The 23009-nt window shown below is 42.2% G+C and overlaps 2 protein-coding genes across 9 annotated transcripts in view; one reads left to right on the top strand and one right to left on the bottom strand.

Annotated features, from left to right (window-relative positions):
• Positions 1 to 3680, top strand: part of Fbxl13 (F-box and leucine rich repeat protein 13) — a 218299-nt gene extending 214619 nt beyond the window's left edge. For 5 of the 6 annotated variants that reach the window (XM_040735202.1, XM_040735204.1, XM_040735205.1 and 2 more), the window contains 2 exons: positions 1318 to 1481; positions 3292 to 3680. In XM_040735202.1, the coding sequence (XP_040591136.1) occupies positions 1318 to 1481; positions 3292 to 3493 (366 nt within the window). In that variant the 3' untranslated portion in view covers positions 3494 to 3680. The remainder of the gene's footprint in view (positions 1 to 1317; positions 1482 to 3291) is intronic. The other variant, XM_040735203.1, reaches the window with a different exon arrangement.
• Positions 3681 to 5574: 1894 nt separating this feature from the next.
• The window catches only part of Fam185a (family with sequence similarity 185 member A), a 48652-nt gene continuing 31217 nt past the window's right edge, over positions 5575 to 23009 (bottom strand). The window contains exons 7-9 of one of the 3 annotated variants that reach the window (XR_001197112.3): positions 22474 to 22608; positions 20025 to 20206; positions 5575 to 7206 (exon numbers count right to left, since the gene is read on the bottom strand). Coding sequence is in view for 2 of the 3 variants with exons in the window: in XM_005080888.4 (XP_005080945.1) it covers positions 7094 to 7206; positions 22474 to 22608 (248 nt within the window). In the remaining variant the exon portion in view is untranslated. The remainder of the gene's footprint in view (positions 7207 to 20024; positions 20207 to 22473; positions 22609 to 23009) is intronic. The other 2 variants (XM_013121103.3, XM_005080888.4) reach the window with 2 other exon arrangements.

Raw genomic sequence — 23009 nt, 5'->3', positions numbered from 1 at the left:
GTCCGTGGAGACTCATATAGAGTGGCAAGGAAGTCTAAGGAATTTTTGTAAGAACAAGTTACATTCTGAATCTTGGTTCCAAGCATGTTCCAGAAACAGGGAATGCCTAGACAATGACAGCATCTACCCCCCCCCCCGTACTTAAAAAGTATGCATTTCAAACCAAAGGGCTTTTCTGCATAATTCTCTCAACTTCATGTTAAAAACAATGAGCTAAGCCTCATAGTGTATTTTTTTAAATGTTCATATATAAAGTAGGAAATTGAATCCAGTTGGAAAATTCCTTTGGGGAGAGTAATCTAGTTTACTTTGCAGCAAATTTCAGTCCATCCATAAATCAAAAGGCAAGTCTGAAATAAACTAGCAATGGGGCTGAATTACCTCTGAGGACAGCTGGACAGACTTACAGGATGGTGGGACACTGGCCAAGATTTGTCTGAGCGGGACTTGCACTGTCTGTGCCTTCTGCCCACCTCCTACTGCTATCCTTCCAGAACCGAGAGCTCATTCTTATATATGACCTACTGGAGATGTTCAGATCCTTGTCATGGAAATCCAAAGCTGCATGGAGACGGACTTCAGGGCATGTGTGTTAGTAGCTCTGCAATGTGATGCTATTAGGCATGATTCTCCAAATTGGTAAAGCTTTACAGAGGACTTCAAGCATGGACACTCCATGGCTGGAGCATCTCCTAAGTTCTTCACAATGACACAATAGGTATTAATTACCAAGGAAAATTTGAGTGTTTCTCATCCAGACCAGAGGATGCTTAAGTGAAAAAGAACAGACCCCGGTGTCACTTGAGACAGGTTTTATACTCTTCTGACCTCAATTGGAAGTAATTAAACCACAAACCTGGTTTTCATGGAATAAACTTGGTCTTCATTTGTTTGCTATGGCCAAGTGCTTGTGCCTTTCCCTACCACTGAACATCAATGCTCAAACTCCACTCATGTAACAGTGTCACAAAGCGGGGCCTTTGGGAGGTAAATAGGTTTAGAGGATGCCATGAAAGGGACGCTGCTACTATGGTGTCATGTCCTTATAAGAAGAGCCAGAGGCTGGAGTTCTCTAAGCCACTAAGAGCCTGATCCGAGGCAGACATCTGCAAGCGTGTACCCTACCAGACACCATATGTGTACATGTGTAGCCACCTTGCTCTTGGATTCTCCAGGCTTCAGAACAGTAAGAATTAGGTGCTTGATGTTTGAGCTACCTAATCTACCATATTTTTTACAGCACCCTAAATTAAAATACTGCTCTCCTGTGAGAAAGAGTTGCTCAATAACTGCTACTTACTTTGACTGTGTGTGCAGATTACTGATGGAGGTTTGGAGACATTATCTGCCAAGTGCCATTATCTGCACATTTTGGATATTTCTGGCTGCATCCTACTTACAGACCAGATCCTCCAGGACCTTGAAATCGGCTGCAAACAACTCCGGATCCTTAAGATGCGATTCTGCAGGTCCATCTCTGGGTAAGTAGGCAGCTGGATATGAAAAGCTTAGAAATGCCAGGATAGCATGGCATGTGGCTATACCATTCGTATAGCACGAACAGTTGAACCTGGGATGCCCTTCTAAAATGACTTCATAGTTTCATATTCCTTTCACAGAGGCCTTTCAATTTCAGCACCTTCCTCTCTACGGTCAAGCAGGCGACCAAATTCTTCTGCTTGTCACTTAGCTCTGGTTCTGTCACTGAACTGTAGTCCACTCAGTCCATCTCCCCAGGGAAAGCAGCCCACTCACCCCAGACTGGAAGAGCTTGCGACCAGGGGAAGTGGGCCTCCGTCTGCAGCCTCGCTGCTCACTATTTGGGCCACAGACCCACTAGTTAGCTGTTTCACTGGAACTGCTTGTGGCTGGGAGGGCGAGAGAGCTGGGCTAAGGGGTACAGAAAGCAAAAAAAAAAAAAAAAAAAAAAAAAGAGCAAAGAGAGGTGCATGTTCCTCCGTGCACTCCTGATGGCTGTGGAGAAACACTTGGCTTGCTATCACTCTTTTCCTGTGATACTGCATGCCACAGCAGTGACCAAACCCAGCCCATTTCTCTGTACTGGTCAACAGCAATTTCCTTCTCAGAATTTTTCTCAGTACCCTCCTATTAAGTTTTTAATACCACAATTTTTTTTTCGAGACAGGGTTTCTCTGTATTGTTTTGGAGGCTGTCCTGGAACTTGCTCTGTAGACCAGGCTGTCCTCGAACAGCTTCCAAAACAATACAGAGAAACCTTGTCTCGAAAAACCAAAAAAAAAAAAAAATATATATATATATATATATATATATATATATATAAACGTAATAATGAGTAAGAGTGAAGAGAGTGGATACTATTGTCTCACATCTGATTTTAGAGGAAATGTTTTTCCCCAACTAGTGTGTTTGTTATAGGTTGTCATATATAGTCCTTATAATGTTGAGGTATGCTCCTTCTATCCTTAGTGGGTTTTGTTTTTGAGCCTTTATCATAAATGGATATTTAATGCTGTCAAAGGCCATTTATGCACCTACTAAAATAATCATGTGATTTCTGAGTCTCTTTATGCCCTGAATTACATTTATTGGTTTGCATGTTATACCACTGTTACACCACTGCAATGAAACCACCTTGATCATAGTAAATGATCTTTTTAATATGCTGAGGAATTGACGATAAGTGTTGTGTTGAGAATCTTTGCATCTCTGTCCTCAAGAGGAAATGTGTGTATGTCTGTGTGCATGCACATGCATGTGCGTTTCTTTGCTTCCTTGTTTCTTCCTAAGTACGTCTAACAATATTTATAACCACTTGGCTATGAACCTCTTTAAGTCACAACATTCCAAGAAAAATATATACTGGAGACAAAACTACACAGACTTTTAGAAAGCTCATGGACCTTCCTAGAGTCCATCATGCATCTACAGGGGTCTGTAAACTCTGGTGATAAGGTCCATTCTGGCACATCAGTCTTCACAGGGAGGGTGGGTCAGGTTGCTCCTTCATCAAAGAAACCGGAGATACATCAAGCCTAGCACTTACTCAAACGCACTATAAATGACTTCAGTGTTCATGCTCCTGGGCATGTATAAAGACACACAGCCTGGTGAGCCCTAACTGGCTGGACTACAGATACCTTTGCCTGGGGTGCCTGATTTTCACACAACTCCCGACTTTCTCTAATGGCAAGTGGAGCTCCACATTGAATGTGACTAGTGATAGTAAGTTTTCAATTCCAAACTTGGTCAAATTTGAAAGCTGGAGGGATCCCTTCTGCAGCTCACTAATGCTCAGCACTGCTGTTGCAGGGCAGCCGCTCACAGAATGTCCTCTGTGGTCCAGCATCAGGAGTACAGCTCCAGCAACCCTCCCAGTTGGTTTGGCTACGACTCTGAAGGCAATCCTCTTGCAGAGACTCACAAGAGAATACAACTCAGAAATTACACAGGACTGATGGTCAAAGACACATACGGCAGTGATGAGGAAAGTACAGACTCCAACCTCAAGTAAGAAAACGAAACTTCTGGAACTGACAATGTTTCCTCACTTGCTGTTAATAACGTTAGTTGCTGGCTCCCAATAACAACACGAAATAACAGCATGCCTTTGCTTCTTACTTTAAAGGCAAACGTCACCTTTATCTAATGAGATCCCGAGGTAACCTGATCAAGTTACTTTTAAACATCTATTTACTTAATGCATGTGTGCCTGTGTGAGTCTGTGTGTGTGTCTAAGAGTCCTCAAAGGCCTGGAGCTGGTGTCACAGATGACGTGAGTGTTATGAAGGTGCTGGGAACCAAACCTGGGTCTTCAAGGCCAGTAAAGGCTTAACCACTAAGCCATTTCTCCAGTGCCAAGCAAACTAAGGTTAGACAAGATGATCAGATCCAAGGGTACAAGGTAGGGAACAGACTGGAAAGGCACAGCCTTTTTTTGTTTTGTTTTTAACAAGTAGGAATTGCTCTCCAGACAGGAAAAAGAAACTGGCCACAGCCACAAAAACTGGCTAACTCTGGAGCCAAGGTGATGACTGAGACTCTGTAAACTTGTTTATAAATGACAGGGCCACACATCTTCAAAGGCAAAGAAGCTTTCAAGTAATTTCCTGACATTCATTTGGCAATAAAGGATAGCTAAAAGTCAGTCCTAGATTCACCTCAACAGAAGCAAATGTAAGAGAAACAAGAGCAGTGTGAGCAGAAAGAGACTCCTGTGACACCTCAGGTCTTCTTGTCATGGCTGAGCTACACAGGATCTGTAACTATGAAACGCCAAGAAGACAAAACAAAGCACCTTCCAGCTTGTTTCTGTGAAGAGCTGGCCTTTAGTTAAAATTTAAAAACTAATTTAATATGCTTCTATCACAGGCTTTTACCATTATCCAATCCATTATCTTTGCCATTGTAGGATTTGATGTTGCCAGCACATGAGGCAGGTCTTTTTGGCTGCTATACACAAGGTGTACCAGTGACATTAGCACAACCTTCTCCCTATTCCCTCAGTGGCATATCTACTAAACGAGGTTAGCCTATTTACCTACAAAATTGGAATGAAGTTAAAAAAATTTAAAGGATAAAAGTTTTAAAAGGCCTTACACTGTGTTATTATTGGGTATTCTGTATCTGTTGAATGCTTTTAAATAATTTCCCTCCCTCTTTTTGAATGTTTTTGAAATCAGTTGTAGAAAGGCTCATGGGAGTCAAGTCTAGGATCTGAGCCAACAACTACGGTAAGAGTGAGCTTTTAACTAAATTTGGAGGTCTGTGGCAGCTGCATGAGAGTTGGCTTCAGAAGTCTGACCCAAGTGTTTCATGTACACAACTAGGAGACATAAAAGAGGCAGGGACTTCTAAGAAACATCTGCATGGGGAACAGGCCAGGGAAGAACATACCCCGCTACAGTGTCGAGAAACTCAGGAGGTGGTTTTATGGCCAAACATTTTTTTATCTTCTTTTTTAACTTTATATATTTTTATTTAATTTAGAGACAATATTATTTACATATCAATCCCAGTTCCCTCTCCCTTCCATCCTCCCATGCCTCCCACCAGTCCCCCCATCCCAACCCCATTTGCTCCCCAGGGAGAGTGAGGCCTTCTAGGGGTATCATCAAAATCTATGACCAAACTCTTTTTAAAACCAAGAATGAGAGGCCTGTTCATTCATCCCGAGGAGGTAAGCTTCAGAGCTACAGAAATGGAATAGAAGGGGTAGGAATTAGAAAAGCAAGCTATGCAAGGAAGACATTATGTACAATTCCACTAATGACTTTGGCATCCTTAGCTGATCGTAATTCATGACCATTTGGGCTGTTGTTGGCTACTTTTATCAACTTTATTTTTAGTTATGAAATGTTTTTCTAATTGCCTCAGAGTGAAAAATATTATAAAAATTACCTTACTGCCTCACGTTTCCTTTGCTTAACAGCTTAACATTCAATCACCACACAAAATACCCCAGCATGTGAGACATTTCATCTCATAAACTTTGATTTCATTAAGAGGACAGTCACAGACCAACAAGGCTGATTTTATTTCACAAATAAGATATTAGAAAGAAGGTAAAGAAATGGGACAATAATAAAAGGAGACTTGTAATTAGAAATGTTTATTTGAAATCTGTGTTTAATTACTGATTTATCCAAATCAAAATACATAATCCACCAAATTGATCTGTTCAGTATGGTTTTGAGTCCACAGAATAAATCTATAAAGCACTGCTTATTTTATTAAGTGTATTTGTATCTCCATACATCCCACAGTGAGGTACATCACAACCCACACTAGATACAGTAAAATCAGAGGCACCGGCTTCACCTACATGGTAAGTGTTTTATTCACAACAAGAAACTGTGCACCTTTGGTGCTACAATACAACAACCTAAGGTGACTCCAACAATGGTGCCTTCACATAGTCATCTCTTGAGTGGGAGCTGTGGATGCGATGTGATATTCCCATGATCATGTTAAATATCTTGGCCAACCAAGCAGAGACTTGTCGAGTTTACAAGAAAGTCAGACATTCAGAGCGTGAGAAGGACTCCATGTGTTTTACTTGAAGACAGAGGGCCCACATGAGGAAGGAGATGACATGTAGGTAGTCTTTAGAAGGAGAGATTGTTTGTGGAAGCCAGCAAGAAAAATGATGTCGTACAGGCATAAGGAATTTGATTTTTTCTATAATGTGAGAGAACTTGAGAGAGTTCTCGCCACGGTCTATACATAATATCCCAGATGGGTCAACATCTTTATTTCAGCTATGTGACACTGAGCACAAGGCCAACAGTACCAACCATCAGCTGCTAAGACAGTGGTCTGAAGTCATTAAATGTGTGGTAGAGCCGTTCTCTTGCCCCCATCCAAGGATTTGTTTTCTATTTCTTCAGTAACTTAGAGTGGATAAAGTTGAGAAATAAGCAATGCATATGTTTTAAACTATGTGTCACCTGAAGTAGCACGAGGATGTGAATCATCGCTTTGCTATGCATGTGCATGCTACATGTGTCTGTTGTCACTAGGTAGCCACCCTGGCCATCCAACCATCGTCGCAGTTATCTTAAAGCACAACCATAGTGATATTTGCATGGGCCTGACAAAGAGAAGCCACAAAATGCTTTAAGGAAAAAGGTAAAAGTTCTCAACTTAGTTAAACAAAACAAATGATGCGCTGAGGGGCTCGCCCTACAGTCAGGGAGGGTGCGCTTGTGTGGAGTGGTAAGAAAGGGAAAGGAAGCCGCTATCTGCTATTGGAACCACCAGGTAAGTACTCACCAGGGCACATCATGCTTAGCCGAGCAGAAAGGGCATTCAGCTGGCATGTGTGTTTATGAAAAGCTACAGTGGACGGCGGCTGACACCGTCTGTGGCTTCAGGCATCATCAGAGGCCTTAGAACACACTTTGGGGGTTCTGTAATTTGGAACATAGCAACAGAAAATGAATTCTACAACTAAGTGCACATTTTGCAAAAGTCTCCCTGAGAAAGCTCACCAGTATTCCCTGCTAATGCCGTTGTTTGTGACATTCATATGAATACTGGCTGGTGTCTGCATTTTTATACTCAACGGTCTGTTAGTCCACACTAAAACTAATAAACACAGCTGAAGTCTTTCTTAGTCCTGCAGTTTCAGAGACTGAAACCAGCTCTGATGTTTAAAACTTACAGTGCCTTTAGGGGCAACAGCCTTTATCCACCGTCCACATCTGCTGGCTTGATTCATGAGTCCTGAAATACAAAATTGCACCAAGTTCAATTTAGTGGCCAAGGACAGTATTTAGCTACGCTAGTCATATTACTAGTGTATCTGAAAAAGCCAGGAATGCCTGAGAACAAGTGTCTGTGCTGCTGTGATAGGTGGGCTGAGAGACCTTGAACTATGGTTCTTTTTGTTTGTGGTTTTTTTTTTTTTTTAACGAGACAGGGTTTCTCTGTATTGTTTTGGAGGCTGTTGGTCCAGCCCGGCCTCACAGAGAGATCTGCCTGCCTCTGCCTCCCAAGGGATTAAAGGCATGTGCCTCCACCGCCCAGTGAACTATGGTTTTTCTACAATACAGAATTTCTTTTCTAGTGACTCAAACAAACACGGAGGAAAGGCAAAATCTCTAATTTTTGTGTTGAACACTGCTTAGCACCGATAATAAAGCATCAACAACAGGAAGCCTTCCTGGGCCTTATCCTTAACATGCAGCACTCACCCTGCTTCAGTAAGTGTGTTTGTCTTATGGAGTGAGACGCTGATGTCCCCATTTCCTTCTGCAGCAGGAGAGGCCAAGAGCAGGGCTACTGCTGGTGACACACACAGACAGTGACTTCAGCTACCCTCTACCCTCAAATCAAGACAGCTACAAACTGCCTTTAGGCTGTGATCAGCCTGTCTTGTCAACAGGTACTTCACTGAAAGCTCTTGGTCCTCTGGCCTGAATCTGTGCAGATCTGTTTACAGATCTTTCCGAGGGAAGCCTTGCAATACACTGGAACCTGGGGTTCCAAAACCTTATCCTTATATGTCTCTTTGCCTAAAAATGGAGACAGTTTTCTGAGGTAGTATGCCTCCCAATAAATGGGAAGAACAATGTTCTACACTGGTTTAACTCTGCCATTTACTCCTTAGTCTCCTGCTGAGATCTCCCCAAACACATCATTTCCAAGTTCTTCTAGTCAACTTAGAACACACCTGATCAAACCTGCACAAGCTAACAGACTGAGGCAGGCTCCCGGGAATTGTTTACATTTGCAGCAAGGTAGCACTCCTACTTCAGACAGCAGACTAAAGTGCAGAGCCCTGGGACCGAAGTGTCACTAACCACACCCTGGCAGATACACCACATGAAGCGTGTTGGGGCTTCAGAGATGTCAGTGACAACTCAGCTCCCTAACAAAATTTACCACTGGCTAGGAAATAAATCTCACACCTATGAAACAATGCGCAAATCATTATTCTAAACTTTTATAATTTTAACACACATTTCTACACAAAACCTAACAACACATACGTTCTACTTCAAAATATAAATACTTTAATTCTGTCAGAAGTATTTTAACCTTCTCTCAATCAAAGCACAACCAAAGATATTTTAACAAGAAGTCATTACAGCAGAAAAAAATCTTTGAGCTAGTCCAAATGGAACTCCATCCATTAAATTTTCCATCAGCTAATTGGAGTAACAAAGTTAGTAGAGTCTTCTAGACACATAGCAAGAAATAACCCTTCAGTGACTCTTCCTCTGCAACATCTGATCTGTCTATTGCACTTTTCATCTCAGACACTGTAACTTCCATTTCTCAGACGTAATTTTCTTCTTTCTTACACTTTGCTAGTCTTACCTTTGGAAGACGAGGAAAAAGCTATCGTCTTGGCTTCCTTTTCTATTAATTCTAACATCTGTGTCTGCAGTGGCTTATCTCTTTTCTTTATTACAGGTCGTGCTTTCCCTCTTGTCTCTGCCTCCCTAATGCTGAGGTTATAGTACAGATACCACGATCTGTTCTCTCCTCTTTGAATGCCTGATAATCTCTGAGCAGATGGTAGCAGGACCATTACAGCTGTTGAGTGCTGCCAGGTGCCTTCCTTCTGTAACTCTGCTGTTTAAGACTGCAGCTAGAATAAGTCTCTGATCTCTGCATTTATGACTTGAGGCAGTTCTAAAGCCATGGCTGGTCTAAGACCTGTCTGCTGCCCACTACTAAGTTCTGTGATTATCTAAGACTTCTGTGAAGAGTTTCTTTCTGGTCTAGTGGGTAGAGCAGGCGTTATCATCAGGTCAGTGTGGTGGCCACCACATGTGGCAGGGACACAGAGAGGCTCCTGCACTCTCACCTACTTTCCATTCTGGTAGCTGTCGTCCAGTGGCTGCTTACCATGGACAGCCTCTTCCTCCCAGCCTATCTCCCTTCCTTAGACTGCAACAGCCACGCCTATAATACAGACCCAGGTAGGCTACCTCTGGGCTTTCCCTCCTCCTGCACTCCAGCTGTCCAGCTCATAGCCACCAATAACTAGAAACACATTTTACCTGGACCCCCCAGTGGCCACACCTACCAGATTCCAGAAGAAACTTCATAACAGGCAACTCGCAGCTACCACACTCTCCTAAGAACCAGAGAGGACAACAGAAAATAGGGACAAAATGCCCGCCCAACAAAGACAAGGCTAGATATTGGTACCAAGAATTATAATCATTCCAAATCCAGATGCCTAAATGCCAGTGTAAAAACACAGTAACAACCACGACAATATATCTCCACTAGAGCCCACAAACCCTCCCACAGCAGACCCTGAGTATTGCAACACAGCCGAAACACAAGAAAAAGACCTTAAAATAGCTTTTATGAATATGATAGAGCTCCTTGAAGAGACAATTAATAAGTCCCTTGCAGAAATTAATGAAAAGACAAACAAAGGAAGGAAATGAATAAAAGCATTCTAGACGTGAAAGTGGAAATAGAATCAATACAGAAAACCCAAACTGAGGGAAATTTAGAAATGAAAAATTGGAAACTTGAACAGGAACCTCAGAGGCAAGACTCACCAACAGAATACAAGAGGTGGAAGAGATTATTTCAGGCACTGAAGACATACATAGAAGAAATAGATATCTTGGTCAAAGAAAATGTTAAATATAAAAAGTTCCTGGCGCCGGGCGTTGGTGGCGCACGCCTTTAATCCCAGCACTTGGGAGGCAGAGGCAGGCGGATCTCTGTGAGTTCGAGGCCAGCCTGGTCTACCGAGCGAGTTCCAGGACAGTCTCCAAAACAATACAGAGAAACCCTGTCTCGAAAAACCAAAAAAAAAAAAAAAAAAAAGTTCCTGGCACAAAACATCCAAGGAATCTGGGACACTATGAAAAGATCATATCTAAAATAACAGGAATAGAAGAAGGAGAAGAAACCCAGGTCAAAGCCACAGAAAGTATTTTCAACAAAATCAGAAGAAATTTTCTCTAATCTAAAGAGGGAAATTCCTACAAAGGTACAAGAAGTATACAAAATACCAAATAGACTGGAAAAACAAAAACAACAACAACAAAAAGAGTTCCCTTGTCACATAATAGTCACATAATAATCAAGACACAACATATACAGAACAAACAGTATTAAAAGCTGAAAGGTAGAAAGAGTAACATGACTTCTCAGTGGAGACTTTAAAATCCAGAAGGGCCTGGACAGATTCTAAAAGACCACAGATGCCAGCCCAGACTACTATACCTAGCAATTAATGATAGATGGAGAAAATAAGATTTTCCATGATAAAACCAAATTTAAGCAGTATGTATCTACAAATCCACCCTATTGAAGTTGCTAGAAGGAAAACTCCAACCTAAAGAAAACACAAGGAATTAATCCCAGACAAACACATCAAAAGAGGGAATATGCATGCAGACATGTGTGCACATACAACAACAAAATAACAGGAATGAACAAACACTACTCAGTGGTATCTCTCAACGTATATGGTCTCAATTCCCCAATAAAAAGACATGGAAATGAATGTGCAGACAGAATTCACCTTTCGGCTACATCCAAGAAACACACCTAGACATCAAGGATAGACGTCACCTCAGGGTAAAAGGATGGAGAAACATACACCAAGAAAGTGAACCTAAGAAAAAAGCTTGTGTAGTCATTTTAATATCCGAAATAAAAAAAACTCAAACAAAAACTAATCAGAAGAGATAGGGAAGGACAATATATACTTAAAAGAAAAATCCACCAACAGGACACTACAATTCTTAACATCTATGCAAGTAAATGTAAACACGAGGGCATCCAAATTCATAAAAGAAACACTACCATAGTTCAAATCACATATTGGACCTTACAAACTGATAGTGGGAGCCTTAAATACCCGACTCTCACCAACAGACAGGCCATCTAGACAAAAGCCAAACAGAGAAATGCTAGAGCCAGCTGACATTATAAACCAAATGGACCTAACAGATATCTACAGAACATTTCACTCAAATACAAAAGAATATACCTTCTTCTCAGTGCCTCATGGAACTTTCTCCAAAACTGACCACATACTTAGTCACAAAGCAACTCAACAGATACGAAAAATATTGAAATAACACCTGGCATCCTTCCTATCAGACCACCATGGATTAAAACTAGATATCAACAACAGAAACAAGAGAAAGCCTGCAAAGTGATGGAAATGGAACAACTAATTGCAAAGTGGATTAAGACAAATTAAGAAAGAAATTAAAGACTTTCTAGAATTGAATGAAAATGAATACAGAACATACCCAAACTTTGGGACACATTGAAGGCTGTTCTAAAAGGAAAAGTAGCACTAAGTGTCTACATAAAAAATTGGAGAGCTCTCAAACTAGTAACTTAACAGCAAACCTGAAGTTCTAAGGAAGAATTCACATCCAAAATGAGTAGATGTCAAGAAATGATAAAACTCAAGTAAAATAAATAAAAGAGAAACAAACAATAAACAAAATGAAGAGTTGGTTCTTTGAGAAAAGAAGATTTGATAAACCCTGATCCAAACTGACAGAAAGACATAGAGAGAATATCTAACTTAACAAAACTAGAAATGAAACGGGGACATAACAAGAGATACTGAGGAAACCTAGAGAATCACAAGATCCTACTTTAAAAACCTGTGCTCCACAAAATTAGAAATTCTGAAAGAAATGGACAGGTTTTTTTTATACATATAACTTAGCAAAGTGAAATCAAGATCAGATGAGCAATTTAAATAGATCTATAACCCCCAGTGAAATAGAAGCATTCATTAAAAGTCTCCCAACCCCAAAAATCCAAGGCCAGATGGTTGTAGCAAAGAATTCTATCAGACTTTCAAAGAAGAGTTGATACCAATACTCCTCAAATTATTCCACAAAATAGAAACAGAAAGGCTATTGCCTAATTCAATTTATGAGGCCACAGTTACCCTGATGCTCAAACCACAAAGACCCAAAAGAAAGAGAATTACAAACCAATTTCCTTTATGAACATAGATGCAAGAAAAAAGATCTCAATACTTGTAAATTGAAACCAAGAACACATCAAAAAAGTAATAAAGTAGGCTTCATCCCAGAGATGCAGGGATGGTTCAACATGGGAAAATATGTCAATGTAACCCACCATATAACAAAATGAAAGAAAAAAACACACATTTTAATCTCATTAGATGCAAAAAAGGCCTTTGACAAAAATTGAACACCCCTTTATAATAAAAGTCCTTGAGAGATTAAGGATACATAATAAAGGCAATTCACAGCAAGATTATAGCCAGCATCCACTTAAATGGGGAGAAACTCAGATTAATTCCAAAAAACAGGAAAAAGACAAAATTGTCTACTCTCTCCATACCTATTAGTACTTGAAGTGTTAGCTAGAGCAATAAGACAACTGAAAGAAATCAGGGCGATACAAATCAGAAAGGAGGAGATCAAGCTACCTTTATTTGCAGATGATAAGATAGCATACATAAGTGACCCTAAAAATTGCATCAGAAACTCCTACAGCTGATAAACAATTTCTGCAACGTAGCTGGATACAAATTAACTCACAAAAATCAGTAGCCCTCCTATATAAAAGTGACAAATGGGCTAAGAAAAAAAATCAGGGAAACAACACCTTTAACAATATCCTTAAGAAAGATAAAAATTTTGGGTAATCTAATCAAGCAGTGAAAGACTTTAAGATACTGAAGAAGACGTCAGAAGACGGAAAAGTCTCCCATGCTCATGAATCCATAGCCACCCTGTCAAAAGCAATCTAGAGATTCAATGCAATCAACACAATCCTTCACAGATCTTGAAAGGAAAACAACAAAAAAAAAATCCCAGGATAGCTAACAATCCTGAATAACAAAAGAACTTCCAGAGGTTCAAATTGTACAGCAGAGCTATAATAAAAATGGCAAGGGATTGGCATAAAAACAGACATGCTGATAAATAGAATTGAGTAGAATGCCCAGACATAAATACACCTATGAACTCCTGATTTTTGATAAAGAAGCCGGAAAAGAAAGGCCAAATTTTTAATAACTAGTGCTGGTCAAACTGGATGTCTGAATGTAGAAGAATGCAAATAGATCCATACTTCTCAACCTGCACAAAAGATTCCACATGGATGGATCAAAGACCTCAACATAAAACCAGACACACTGAGCCTGGTAGACGATACAGTGGGGGATAGCCTTGAACTCATTGGCACGGAGACGACTTTCTGCACAGAATACCGATAGCACAGCCACTAAGATCAACAGTTAATGAGACCTCGCAAAACAGAAAGGCTTCTACATGGCAAGGACACTGTCATTCGGGCACTGTGGCAACCTATGGAAAAGGATTCTTACCAACTATACATCTGATAGAGGGATAATATCCAGAATATATAAAGATGTAATAAAGCCGGGCATCAGCGGGAGACAAAGCTCCACATGCTGTCCAGGCTGTCTGCCCCGGGCCCTAAGGAGAAAACACAGGCCACCAGGCAGTACCGTGGGCTCTACTGAGTGAGCAAATGCACGGCGGGGCATGGAAGAGGCAAATGGTCCCACCCGTGGAGAGAGGCAGAGCCACCAGGTGGCGGCAGTGAGGGAGGGCTGACGTGGATGGTTTGCTTGCCACCTGGGCCTGCAAAGCTGTCTGGGACTGGGCTGCTGCCATGTCTGTGCCCATGGCCTGCCTCGGCCATGGCCTATGTTGACGTCTGTGGCTCCTGTTACTATGGAAGGCTGAGAGGGCAGGGACGCGCACAGTGGGACCGCACCTCACTGGCGGCAACACTTAGGAGGACTGGCCCTGCCCTCACTGGTCACAGCATAAGAGTGAGTGGGTCCTGGACCCTGCCCGGGCGGCATGACAGAGCTGACCCTGTTGGTGGGAGCTCGGGAGAGCTGGCTCTGGCTCTGGCTCTGGCTCTTGTCTGTCGTGTGGTGGTAAGGGTGAGACAAAGATGACCCCTTGCCCCTCACCACCTATAGCAGGTGGGAGAGCCGGCCTGTACCTCACCTGAGCACCACAGTAGAGCGAGCCCTGTGACCCCACCCCTCATCTGCATAAGGTGTGAGAGGTAGGGGAAATGTTCTCCCTCCCCACCACCCTGGGGTCATGAGAACTAGTGAACCCGCCTGACACCTGCCAACTGCAGCACTCAGGAAGGCAGCTCGCTAGAGCTAGCCCTGCTGGCAGGACAGAGACAAGCCCCCCAAGGGCACAAGTGTGGAGAGACGTCTCCCCTGACCTCACTGTCTGCAGCAGGTGGAGGTTAGCTCCTGGGTCACGAAAGTGAAGAGCTAGGCCTACCTCTCACCGCCTGAGGTACTGAGGAGAGCAGGCGCTGTGTCTCCCCTGGGCAACACAGTACGGCTGACTGACTCCATCGTTGGGAATGATCTGGTCTTGGTGGTATGGGCAGGGAAGAGACACCCCCATATCCGCATAAGATCAATAACACAAGCTAAGCTTTTGAGAATGTAGAGTAAGAAGACTCACTTATTGCAAACTTGAACCGAACCGCCGCTAAGGAAATTAGTGTGGTGGTTTCCCAGAAAGATGGAAATTATCTACCTCAAGACCCAGCTAAATCATACTTGGGCATTGTGATATTGCTTATGATTTATTAAAGCCACTGGAGATCAAAGTTGCAAAGAAGCCATACTCGTTAGCCATAGAAGCCAGGTACACACCTTTAATCCCAGGACTCAGGGTTAAGAGGCAGATGGATCTCTGTGAGTCCAAGACCACCTGGGCTACTGGAGAGTGAATCAGAGCTCACTCCTTTAATTCCATGATTTGAGAGGTGTAAAAGGTAGAGGCACTCAGTCTGAGAGTTAGTCTGTAGCCACACTGAGGGGAGCATAGCCATCTGAGTGAATCTGAGGAGCAGGGATGCTGGGAGCAGTCTGAGGATCTTCCCGCCCCCTCCATCTGAGCTGAGGTAGAGGTAAGAGCTAGTGACTGGAGCTTTGCTTTCCTGATCTTTATCATGCAACAAACAGGACATATACCCAAAGGACATTTCATCCTAGCATAGAGACACTTGCTCAACTAGTCTATTCATAATAGCCAGAAATTAGAAACATCCTAGATGTCCCTCAACAGAAGAATAAAGTAATGTGGTGCATTTACACACTGGAGTATTACTCAGCTGTTAAAGAAAAATTCAAAAAAAAAAAAAAAAGAAAAAGAAAAATTCACAGTTAATTGGATGGTACTAGGAAAAAAAATCCCAAATGTGGTAGATTCAGAAAGACAAATATGGTATGTATATACTTCTATGTAGATATCTACTGTTAAGTCAATGATAACCAAGCTACGAACCATAGAATCACAAAGAGACAAGCTGAGACAGATCTCATCAGGAAGGCAATAGAACTGACAGTTATGGAGAGGTGGGGGAGAGGCGAGGGAGATGAAGGAGTGGATACAGGGAGAAACAGGTTACAATTAAGGGACATTTGAGGGGTAGAATAGACACTATGTTAGAAGCTTCCTAAAATACAACTTATTTGAAGGCAATTTAAATGAAATATGAATATGAATGGCCAAATAATCACCAAAATGAAATCATCAAATTTGTCTGGGACACAGATTCACAAGTGTCAGGGGCCTCCGGCCATCAACCAGATACGTCTGCCTCACGTACTCATAAGAGAAGACGTGACTCAACCCTCAGAGAGAGTACGTGACACTGGACCACCCTGCTACCTCTGCCAAATTCCAGAAACAGGCCTGCAGCTTACTTAGCAGTTAAAGATGCTCAACAGAAAGCCCCCAATTCCATCAGGAGTTAGATGAGGACATAGGAGAGATGGAGACAGATAAAGTAAGAACCTACGGTCAGGTTACCTAGCAACACAGGAGGCTCTACCCCCAAACTTGTGCCCTGTGAATTAGGTTTCCAGGCAGCACAGAGGGCTACCCCTCCCACTGACCTTTGCCCCACCAGGCTCACCGCAGCTGCAGCACATCCCCATTCCTTCCCCTCCTCCCTTCCCTATATAAATCCCTTTGGGTGAAATAAAGGTGTCGCCTTGATCAGACTTCTGTCTTGGCGTCCATTCTTTCCTATCTCCTGCCCTTGTCTTTCCCCTAGGTACCCTCCAGCCCCACGATGAATGTCCCGCGGGTCGGGGCACACAAGTGGATATCTCTTGTCACCAAATGAACCCTGCTGTGGAATATTCCCTTTGTACATTGTGAAGATTTGTCACATGACTGATTTAATAAGCTGACTGGCCAATAGCTGAACAGGATAAAGCTATGTGGGAAAGTCAAACTGAGGATGATGGGCTGAGGAAGGGTGGAGTCAGAAGGCCACCAGTCAGATGGAGAATGGGAGAGAGGTGAAACCACAAGCCTTGGGGCAGCACACAGATGAATGGAGATGGGTTAAGTTGCAAGAGCTAGTTTGACTGTAAGAAACAAACTCTATCTTTCTGTTGTCTACGAGAAACTCATCTTTACAGACAGTTTGAAAGGATGGGGAAGGTATTATAAATAAATGGGACCAGGAAGTGAACAAGTGTCACTACCCTAAGTCTTTTATAAAAGACTTCAAACCAAAGCTAATCAGAGAGACACTTTATTCCAATCAAAGAACAGTTAACCAAGAAGCTGTGAGAATCTCAAATATATACCCACCAAACTGTAGCGCACCCAATTTCATGAAGTGTGTACTACTGAAATTAAAAGCACAGACTAGCACAGACTAGCTTAAACTCAGTAGGCAATTTTAACACTCCATTTTCACCAATTAATAAATAGGTCATATGAACAAAAAAGTGAGTCATGTCAGAATTGAATGAAATTATGCGTCCGTTGACTTAACAGATAGATTGATTAATGGGAAATTCTATTCAAATGACAAAGTATACACATTCTACTCAGCAGCCCATGAAAATTTCTCTAAAACAGACCACATCCTGAACAAAAACCGAATCTTAATAAAATCAGAATAAATTATATAATTCCATGTATCTTATCTGACCACAGTGCACAGTGCAACGAAGCTTAAAATAAAAAACAAACAATTTTCTTACAATTACACAAACTCGGGAAGATTAGACAACACATTACTAAATGATGAATGAGTCAAAGAAATCAAGAAAAAAATTCTTGGAACTAAATGAAAATGAAAACACAGTAAAATAAAGCCTCTGGGAAGACATTAAAAGCAGTCCTAAAAAGGGCAATTTATAACTCGCACCTCCTACATTAAAAAACAGAATGAACATAAATAAATGACTTAATGAACCAATTCAAGAATTTGGAAAAACAAGAACAAACCAAAACAAAGTCCAATATATGGCAGGAAATAATAAAAATCAGGGTAGAAATTAAAGAGATGAGATCAAGGAAAACAACACAAAGAATCTAAGAACTAGTTCTTTGAAAAAATAAGATTGGCAGTCTTTTGGCCAAACTAACCAGAAGAAAAAGATTATCTAAATTAACAGAATCAAAAATAAACAGGCAAATATTACAACAGATACAAAGAAATTCAGAATACTATAAGAGAATTCTTTAACAACTTATACTCCATTAAGTTAGAAAACTTAAAAGAAATGGACAAATGTCTGTATTTATCCAAACCACCAAAGTTCAACCAAGAAAAGTTCACCAATACAGACCCATAAAGTCCTCAATGTCAAAAAGTCCAAGCCTAGATGGATTCATAGTAGAACCAGAATTTCAGGGAAGTACCATAACCAATACTTCTTAAATTATTCAAAGACATAGAAAAAGATGGAATACTTCCAAACTCCAATGAAGTCAGTATCGGTCTACTACCCAAACCAGATAAAGCACCACAAAGAAAGAAAACTTCCGGTCAATATCCCTGAAAGACACAGACACAAAAATCCCCAATATTAACACTTGCAGGTTTAATATAGGCAAATTGTATCCAGGAGACACAAGATGGTTCAACATATTTAAGTCAACAAATGTAATAAATCAGGTAAGTGGATTGAGAAACAAAAACCACATGATCATCTCTGTAACTGCAGAAAAGGTCTTGACAAAGTCCTAGACCTGTGTGAGCAGCAGACTCCATTCCCTTGGGAACTCTAAACTGACAGCTAGCGTCCTGGGCTGTGGAAGCTGCTCTCAGTCCCCTCAGCAGAGTCAGCCAGAGCCTGCAGCAGCTCCCTCTCCCCATTGTGCTGTAGCCTGCTGATGCCATTAAAGCCATAAACAACATGCTTCTCATTTGCTTCTATCCCTCAGTGACCACTTCTGTTGGGTGCCTGATGTCAGTGTCTTAACAACTAATGACAAATGTGCTTTATTATTCCTCTGTCATTGTTTCAGGTAAGAGGGAAACTTAATCCCTGTAGCTACATCTTGCCTGGGAGATCTGTCTTTTCCAAAATGACACATAAATGCTATCAGCCTTTACAGACAAAGCTTAATGAACAGAAGCAAAACCTGATCCTTTAGGTAGACATTAGCAATGGCGCATGGTACTTCCAAGATCTCACACATAATAAATACAACGGAAGAGCATGAATGATATGAAAACAGTTCCTGCATTAAGTCTCCATCAGCATATTTAAGTAAATGTTTTAGAAAGCATTCAGGCTGGAGAGATGGCTCAGTGGTTAAGAGTGAGAGGACTCAGTTCAATTCCCAGCATCCACGTGGCAGCTCACAACTGTGTACAACTCTAGTTCCAGGGCTTCTGACACCTCACACAGACACGTGCAGGCAAAACACCAGTGAACATAAAAAAAGAAAAAGTCTTACATACACAAATCTGATAGCATTCTGTTTTCAGTTACCGAATTTTCGCCATATGATCCTAAATATACATATACCACTAACAAATTACCTCTGTGTATTCTAAAACCAGCAGTTATTTCTAAAAGTCATGTCAAAAGGATGCACTTTTTTTTCTTATTCGGAGCAATAGAATCTATCCTTAGATTTTAAAAAATGGAATATAAGGACATACATCACATTTCAACTTCTTTCCAAACCTCTGACCTGGCTCTCTAGTGTAGAGGCCAGAGGACAGCCTCTGACCTGACTCTCTAGTGTAGAGGACAGAGGACAGCCTCTGGATTGTTCCTTGGGTCCTCTTCACCCGTATTTTCAAACAGGTTTCCTCAGACGGCCGGGAACTCACTGAGTCAGCTAGACTGGCTAGCCAGAGGGCCCAGGAGGCAGCCTGCCACCACCTCTCCAGGGCTATGACTATAAATAAGCAGACTGCTACCTGCCCTGTTTCTGTTTGTTTTAAACAGGTGGTGTGGGCTCTGGGATCAAGCGTAAGTCTCGGCCCAGTTTTCCATCCTACACAGTCATATGCTGAGAACTCTTGAGTAGATGGGGTTCCTATGTTCTACCCGTGTCTGACATGTAGCTGAGCAGTAGTGCTGGCTTCCGCATAGAGAAGCAGGACAAACAGTCTTTTATCTGGGTACTTTCCCTTTACTGTACTACAGGCATTTCATGGAGGCTACATATACATGACCACGTTTCATATCTAAATCGATGGGACTGAACTCTAAAAGCTGTAGAGAAATCAGCGTATTTAAAAGATGTTACCGAAGTCATTCACAACTTGTTCACCTTGCCATTTATGGGCAGCACACAAAGCAGCATCAAGATGCTCATGGAAATTGGAGAATGCACTCAGAGAACGCAGCGAGTCTCAGCAGCTGGCACTTCAGCCTGAGTGACCACAGAGTACCTCATGATACCGACCAACCACTTCAGGAGGTATACAACCTAGACTTAGTTTTCAGTGACACCTAGAGCAGGGGAAACCACAAAGAGGAACTCAGGACAGGTGACACATGAAAAACCCAGGCAAAGCTTGAGCCTGAGGGGCTAATCTGACTGGAAAGGCTTCTTAGCGAAATTCCCCAGAGGTCAGGCTGCAGACACAACCAGAGCTCTTAGGAGTGAGGATAGCATCTGTGTCTCTGCCTCGTAGGCCATGCAGAGGCCCAGATGAGCTGAGTTCAGCTGCTCCTAACAAAACTTACATGTTTTAAATTAGGTTTCAGTTAGACATCTGTGTGGGAGAGTCATGTGACCTGATGCTCTGAGTCAGTCTCTACTTTAAATAGGCCCCTACTTTGGGAAGCTAACAGTTTAGGAACCACCACCCCAGTGGTTCACAGAGAGTGCTGCTGCTTCCCACGAGGCCCTCTGTCCTGTCACTCCAGAGCACTAGGCGGAGGCAGCACCAGACCAGCCCCAGGGCTAGCCTGCAGGGTCTTTCTGCAGCAGCACTGCCCAAGAATTCTTCCCCTGCTTCAGGAAGGAGAGCCAGAGTTTAGGCACTAAACGCACATGAAAAAGACAAAAGACGCTAAAGCTTTAAAAACCAATAAATGTTGTGTGTCCTCATAGCATTCACTGGCCTTTCCTCCCACCAGAATTAGAAAGGACCTTCTGTTGAGGGAGAGGCGGCTACTGCAGAGGCCAGCCCCCACTGAATCAATCCACTGTAGCCTCTGACTAGCTTTGCTTTCACCCTCCACTGTGGGAAACTTAGAGTGAGCATTCTAAAGCTCTTCAGTACTCTCAGTATGAAATCCAAGTCAAGCGACTCCACCCGATTCTCAGGCCCTTTAATCCACTTTCCCTCTGTACTCTGGTACTTTCGCCATGTCTCACTCCATCTTCTCCAACTCATGCTAATCTCATTTAGATGCAGTACTGCAGACTGCACAGCACCACACACCTTCATAACGTGCGCCTGCCTGGCACTGGGTTTTCTAGATAGAATACAAGCTCCTCAAGGGGCCAGAAGATCAGCTTTGTATGGCTTCTGCATTCCTAGCTTCTAGCAGTGTCTGACTGCAGAAATGTTTGTTGAGTGACTGTCCAAGTAAAGTCAGGAAAGGACAGAAAGGAAAAGAGCTAGGCTAGAGAAGGATGGATATATGTATGTATGTATGTATGTATGTATGTATGTGTATATATATATTATATACATATATATGGTTTGAGATGAGATGGTACTAGATAACTCTTTAGTCTAAACATGGTGGCAGTACTTGGCGGGCTAAAACAGAAGGATTATAAATCTGGCCATCCTGGACTACTCGGGGAGACCTTGCCTAGAAGAGACAAATACAATCAACCTACCCCGTCTCTAGTTGATCCTTAGCACAATTAACACGATCTGATATTGATCTCATTTCTAACTTGTAGTAATGATTCCGCCTACTAGGCGCGGCATCAGACCTGGGAACGCACAAATCTTCCTCTTATCATCCTTTTGTCAATATCCTATTTGTTTTAGTAGACTGCACTCTTAGCGCTCATGACCTAGAAGAACTTTTAAAGCTGAGCTTGACTTTGTGAAGGAAGAGCAGCCTCTCACACTCTTCCTTTGGCCACTATGTCACGAGTAAGCCTGCAGCAAATGTGGCATTGCCGGCATTGCTTTTAGAAACCATTAAAACAAATACTTAAAAATACTATAGCCAGCCGGGCATTGGTGATGCACGCCTTTAATCCCAGCACTTGGGAGGAAGAGGCAGGCGGATCTCTGTGAGTTCGAGACCAGCCTGGTCTACAGAGCTAGTTCTGGGACAGCCTCCAAAGCCACAGAGAAACTCTGTCTCAAAAAACCAACAAAAAAATACTATAGCCATTAGTGTAACTAGATGTAATGAAAAGGTCCAAAAGGTGTGAGTTGTGGAACTGAGAATTTGCCACACCAAAAGAGCACATTTCCAGCATGCATGCATGGCAAACGAGAGTCCTGTCTAATCATGCAGTTAATAAGGCTTACACAATGATACATGTTAATTTTCAAGAATTAGACTTCTGTCCCCCAGGAAAAAGATTTCAGTACATTTTCTAAAGGACAGAGCCCCGAGTGACCCTAAATGACTGAAGGAGGCCGTCACCAGTGTCGCATTATGTCACTGATAATCGCTGGAAGAAGTGTCAAACTCTAGAGAGAGAGAGTGGAAAAGACTGAAACCGCAGCTAACACACTGCCCCGCACGCATGGCCAATGCTCATTCACCCACGCACGGCCACAAAGACCCCTTACCTGAAACTGTCACACCACCACCTTCACGGTCTTCGGCCATTTCCTGAACATGAGCTTCTGGGTCCATAACCACCTCTATCCCTGACAACTTTAAAGAAGCTTGTAAAGAAGATGGGGCCTTGACAGTGATAGCGCCTGTGGTAAATTTAGAGTAAAACAATACAAATAAGTCAAATTATAAATTTAATGAAAATACTGTATTTCCCCCTCAGCACACCAGTTAAAGAGCAGTGGATTCTCTTTTTCCCAGGTAGCCAAAGTATCCTCTGAAAACATTCACCGTGACTCTCAAGAGTACAGGCACCAGAACATTATGAACTACTAGATGTCCCTTTGCTAACACCTCTACCCAGCTCATCATTACAAAAAGAAGTAGTAATTTACCACACACGAGGCACAGACAGGACATGCTGTCAACAAGCATTTACAAAGAGCCAGACAGTCACCATCTCAACTTCATGAAGCACCATTATCCCCCAATTTGACTGTGCAGGATCTGCGCACATTCCTACCACATGTGGTGTAGTCAGAGTTAG

This window comes from Mesocricetus auratus, unplaced genomic scaffold (genome assembly GCF_017639785.1).
Source record: "Mesocricetus auratus isolate SY011 unplaced genomic scaffold, BCM_Maur_2.0 Super-Scaffold_100043, whole genome shotgun sequence".
Lineage (NCBI taxonomy): Eukaryota > Metazoa > Chordata > Mammalia > Rodentia > Cricetidae > Mesocricetus > Mesocricetus auratus.
The sequence above is the reverse complement of the archived record's forward strand: the minus strand, read 5'-3'. Positions and strand labels throughout refer to the sequence as shown.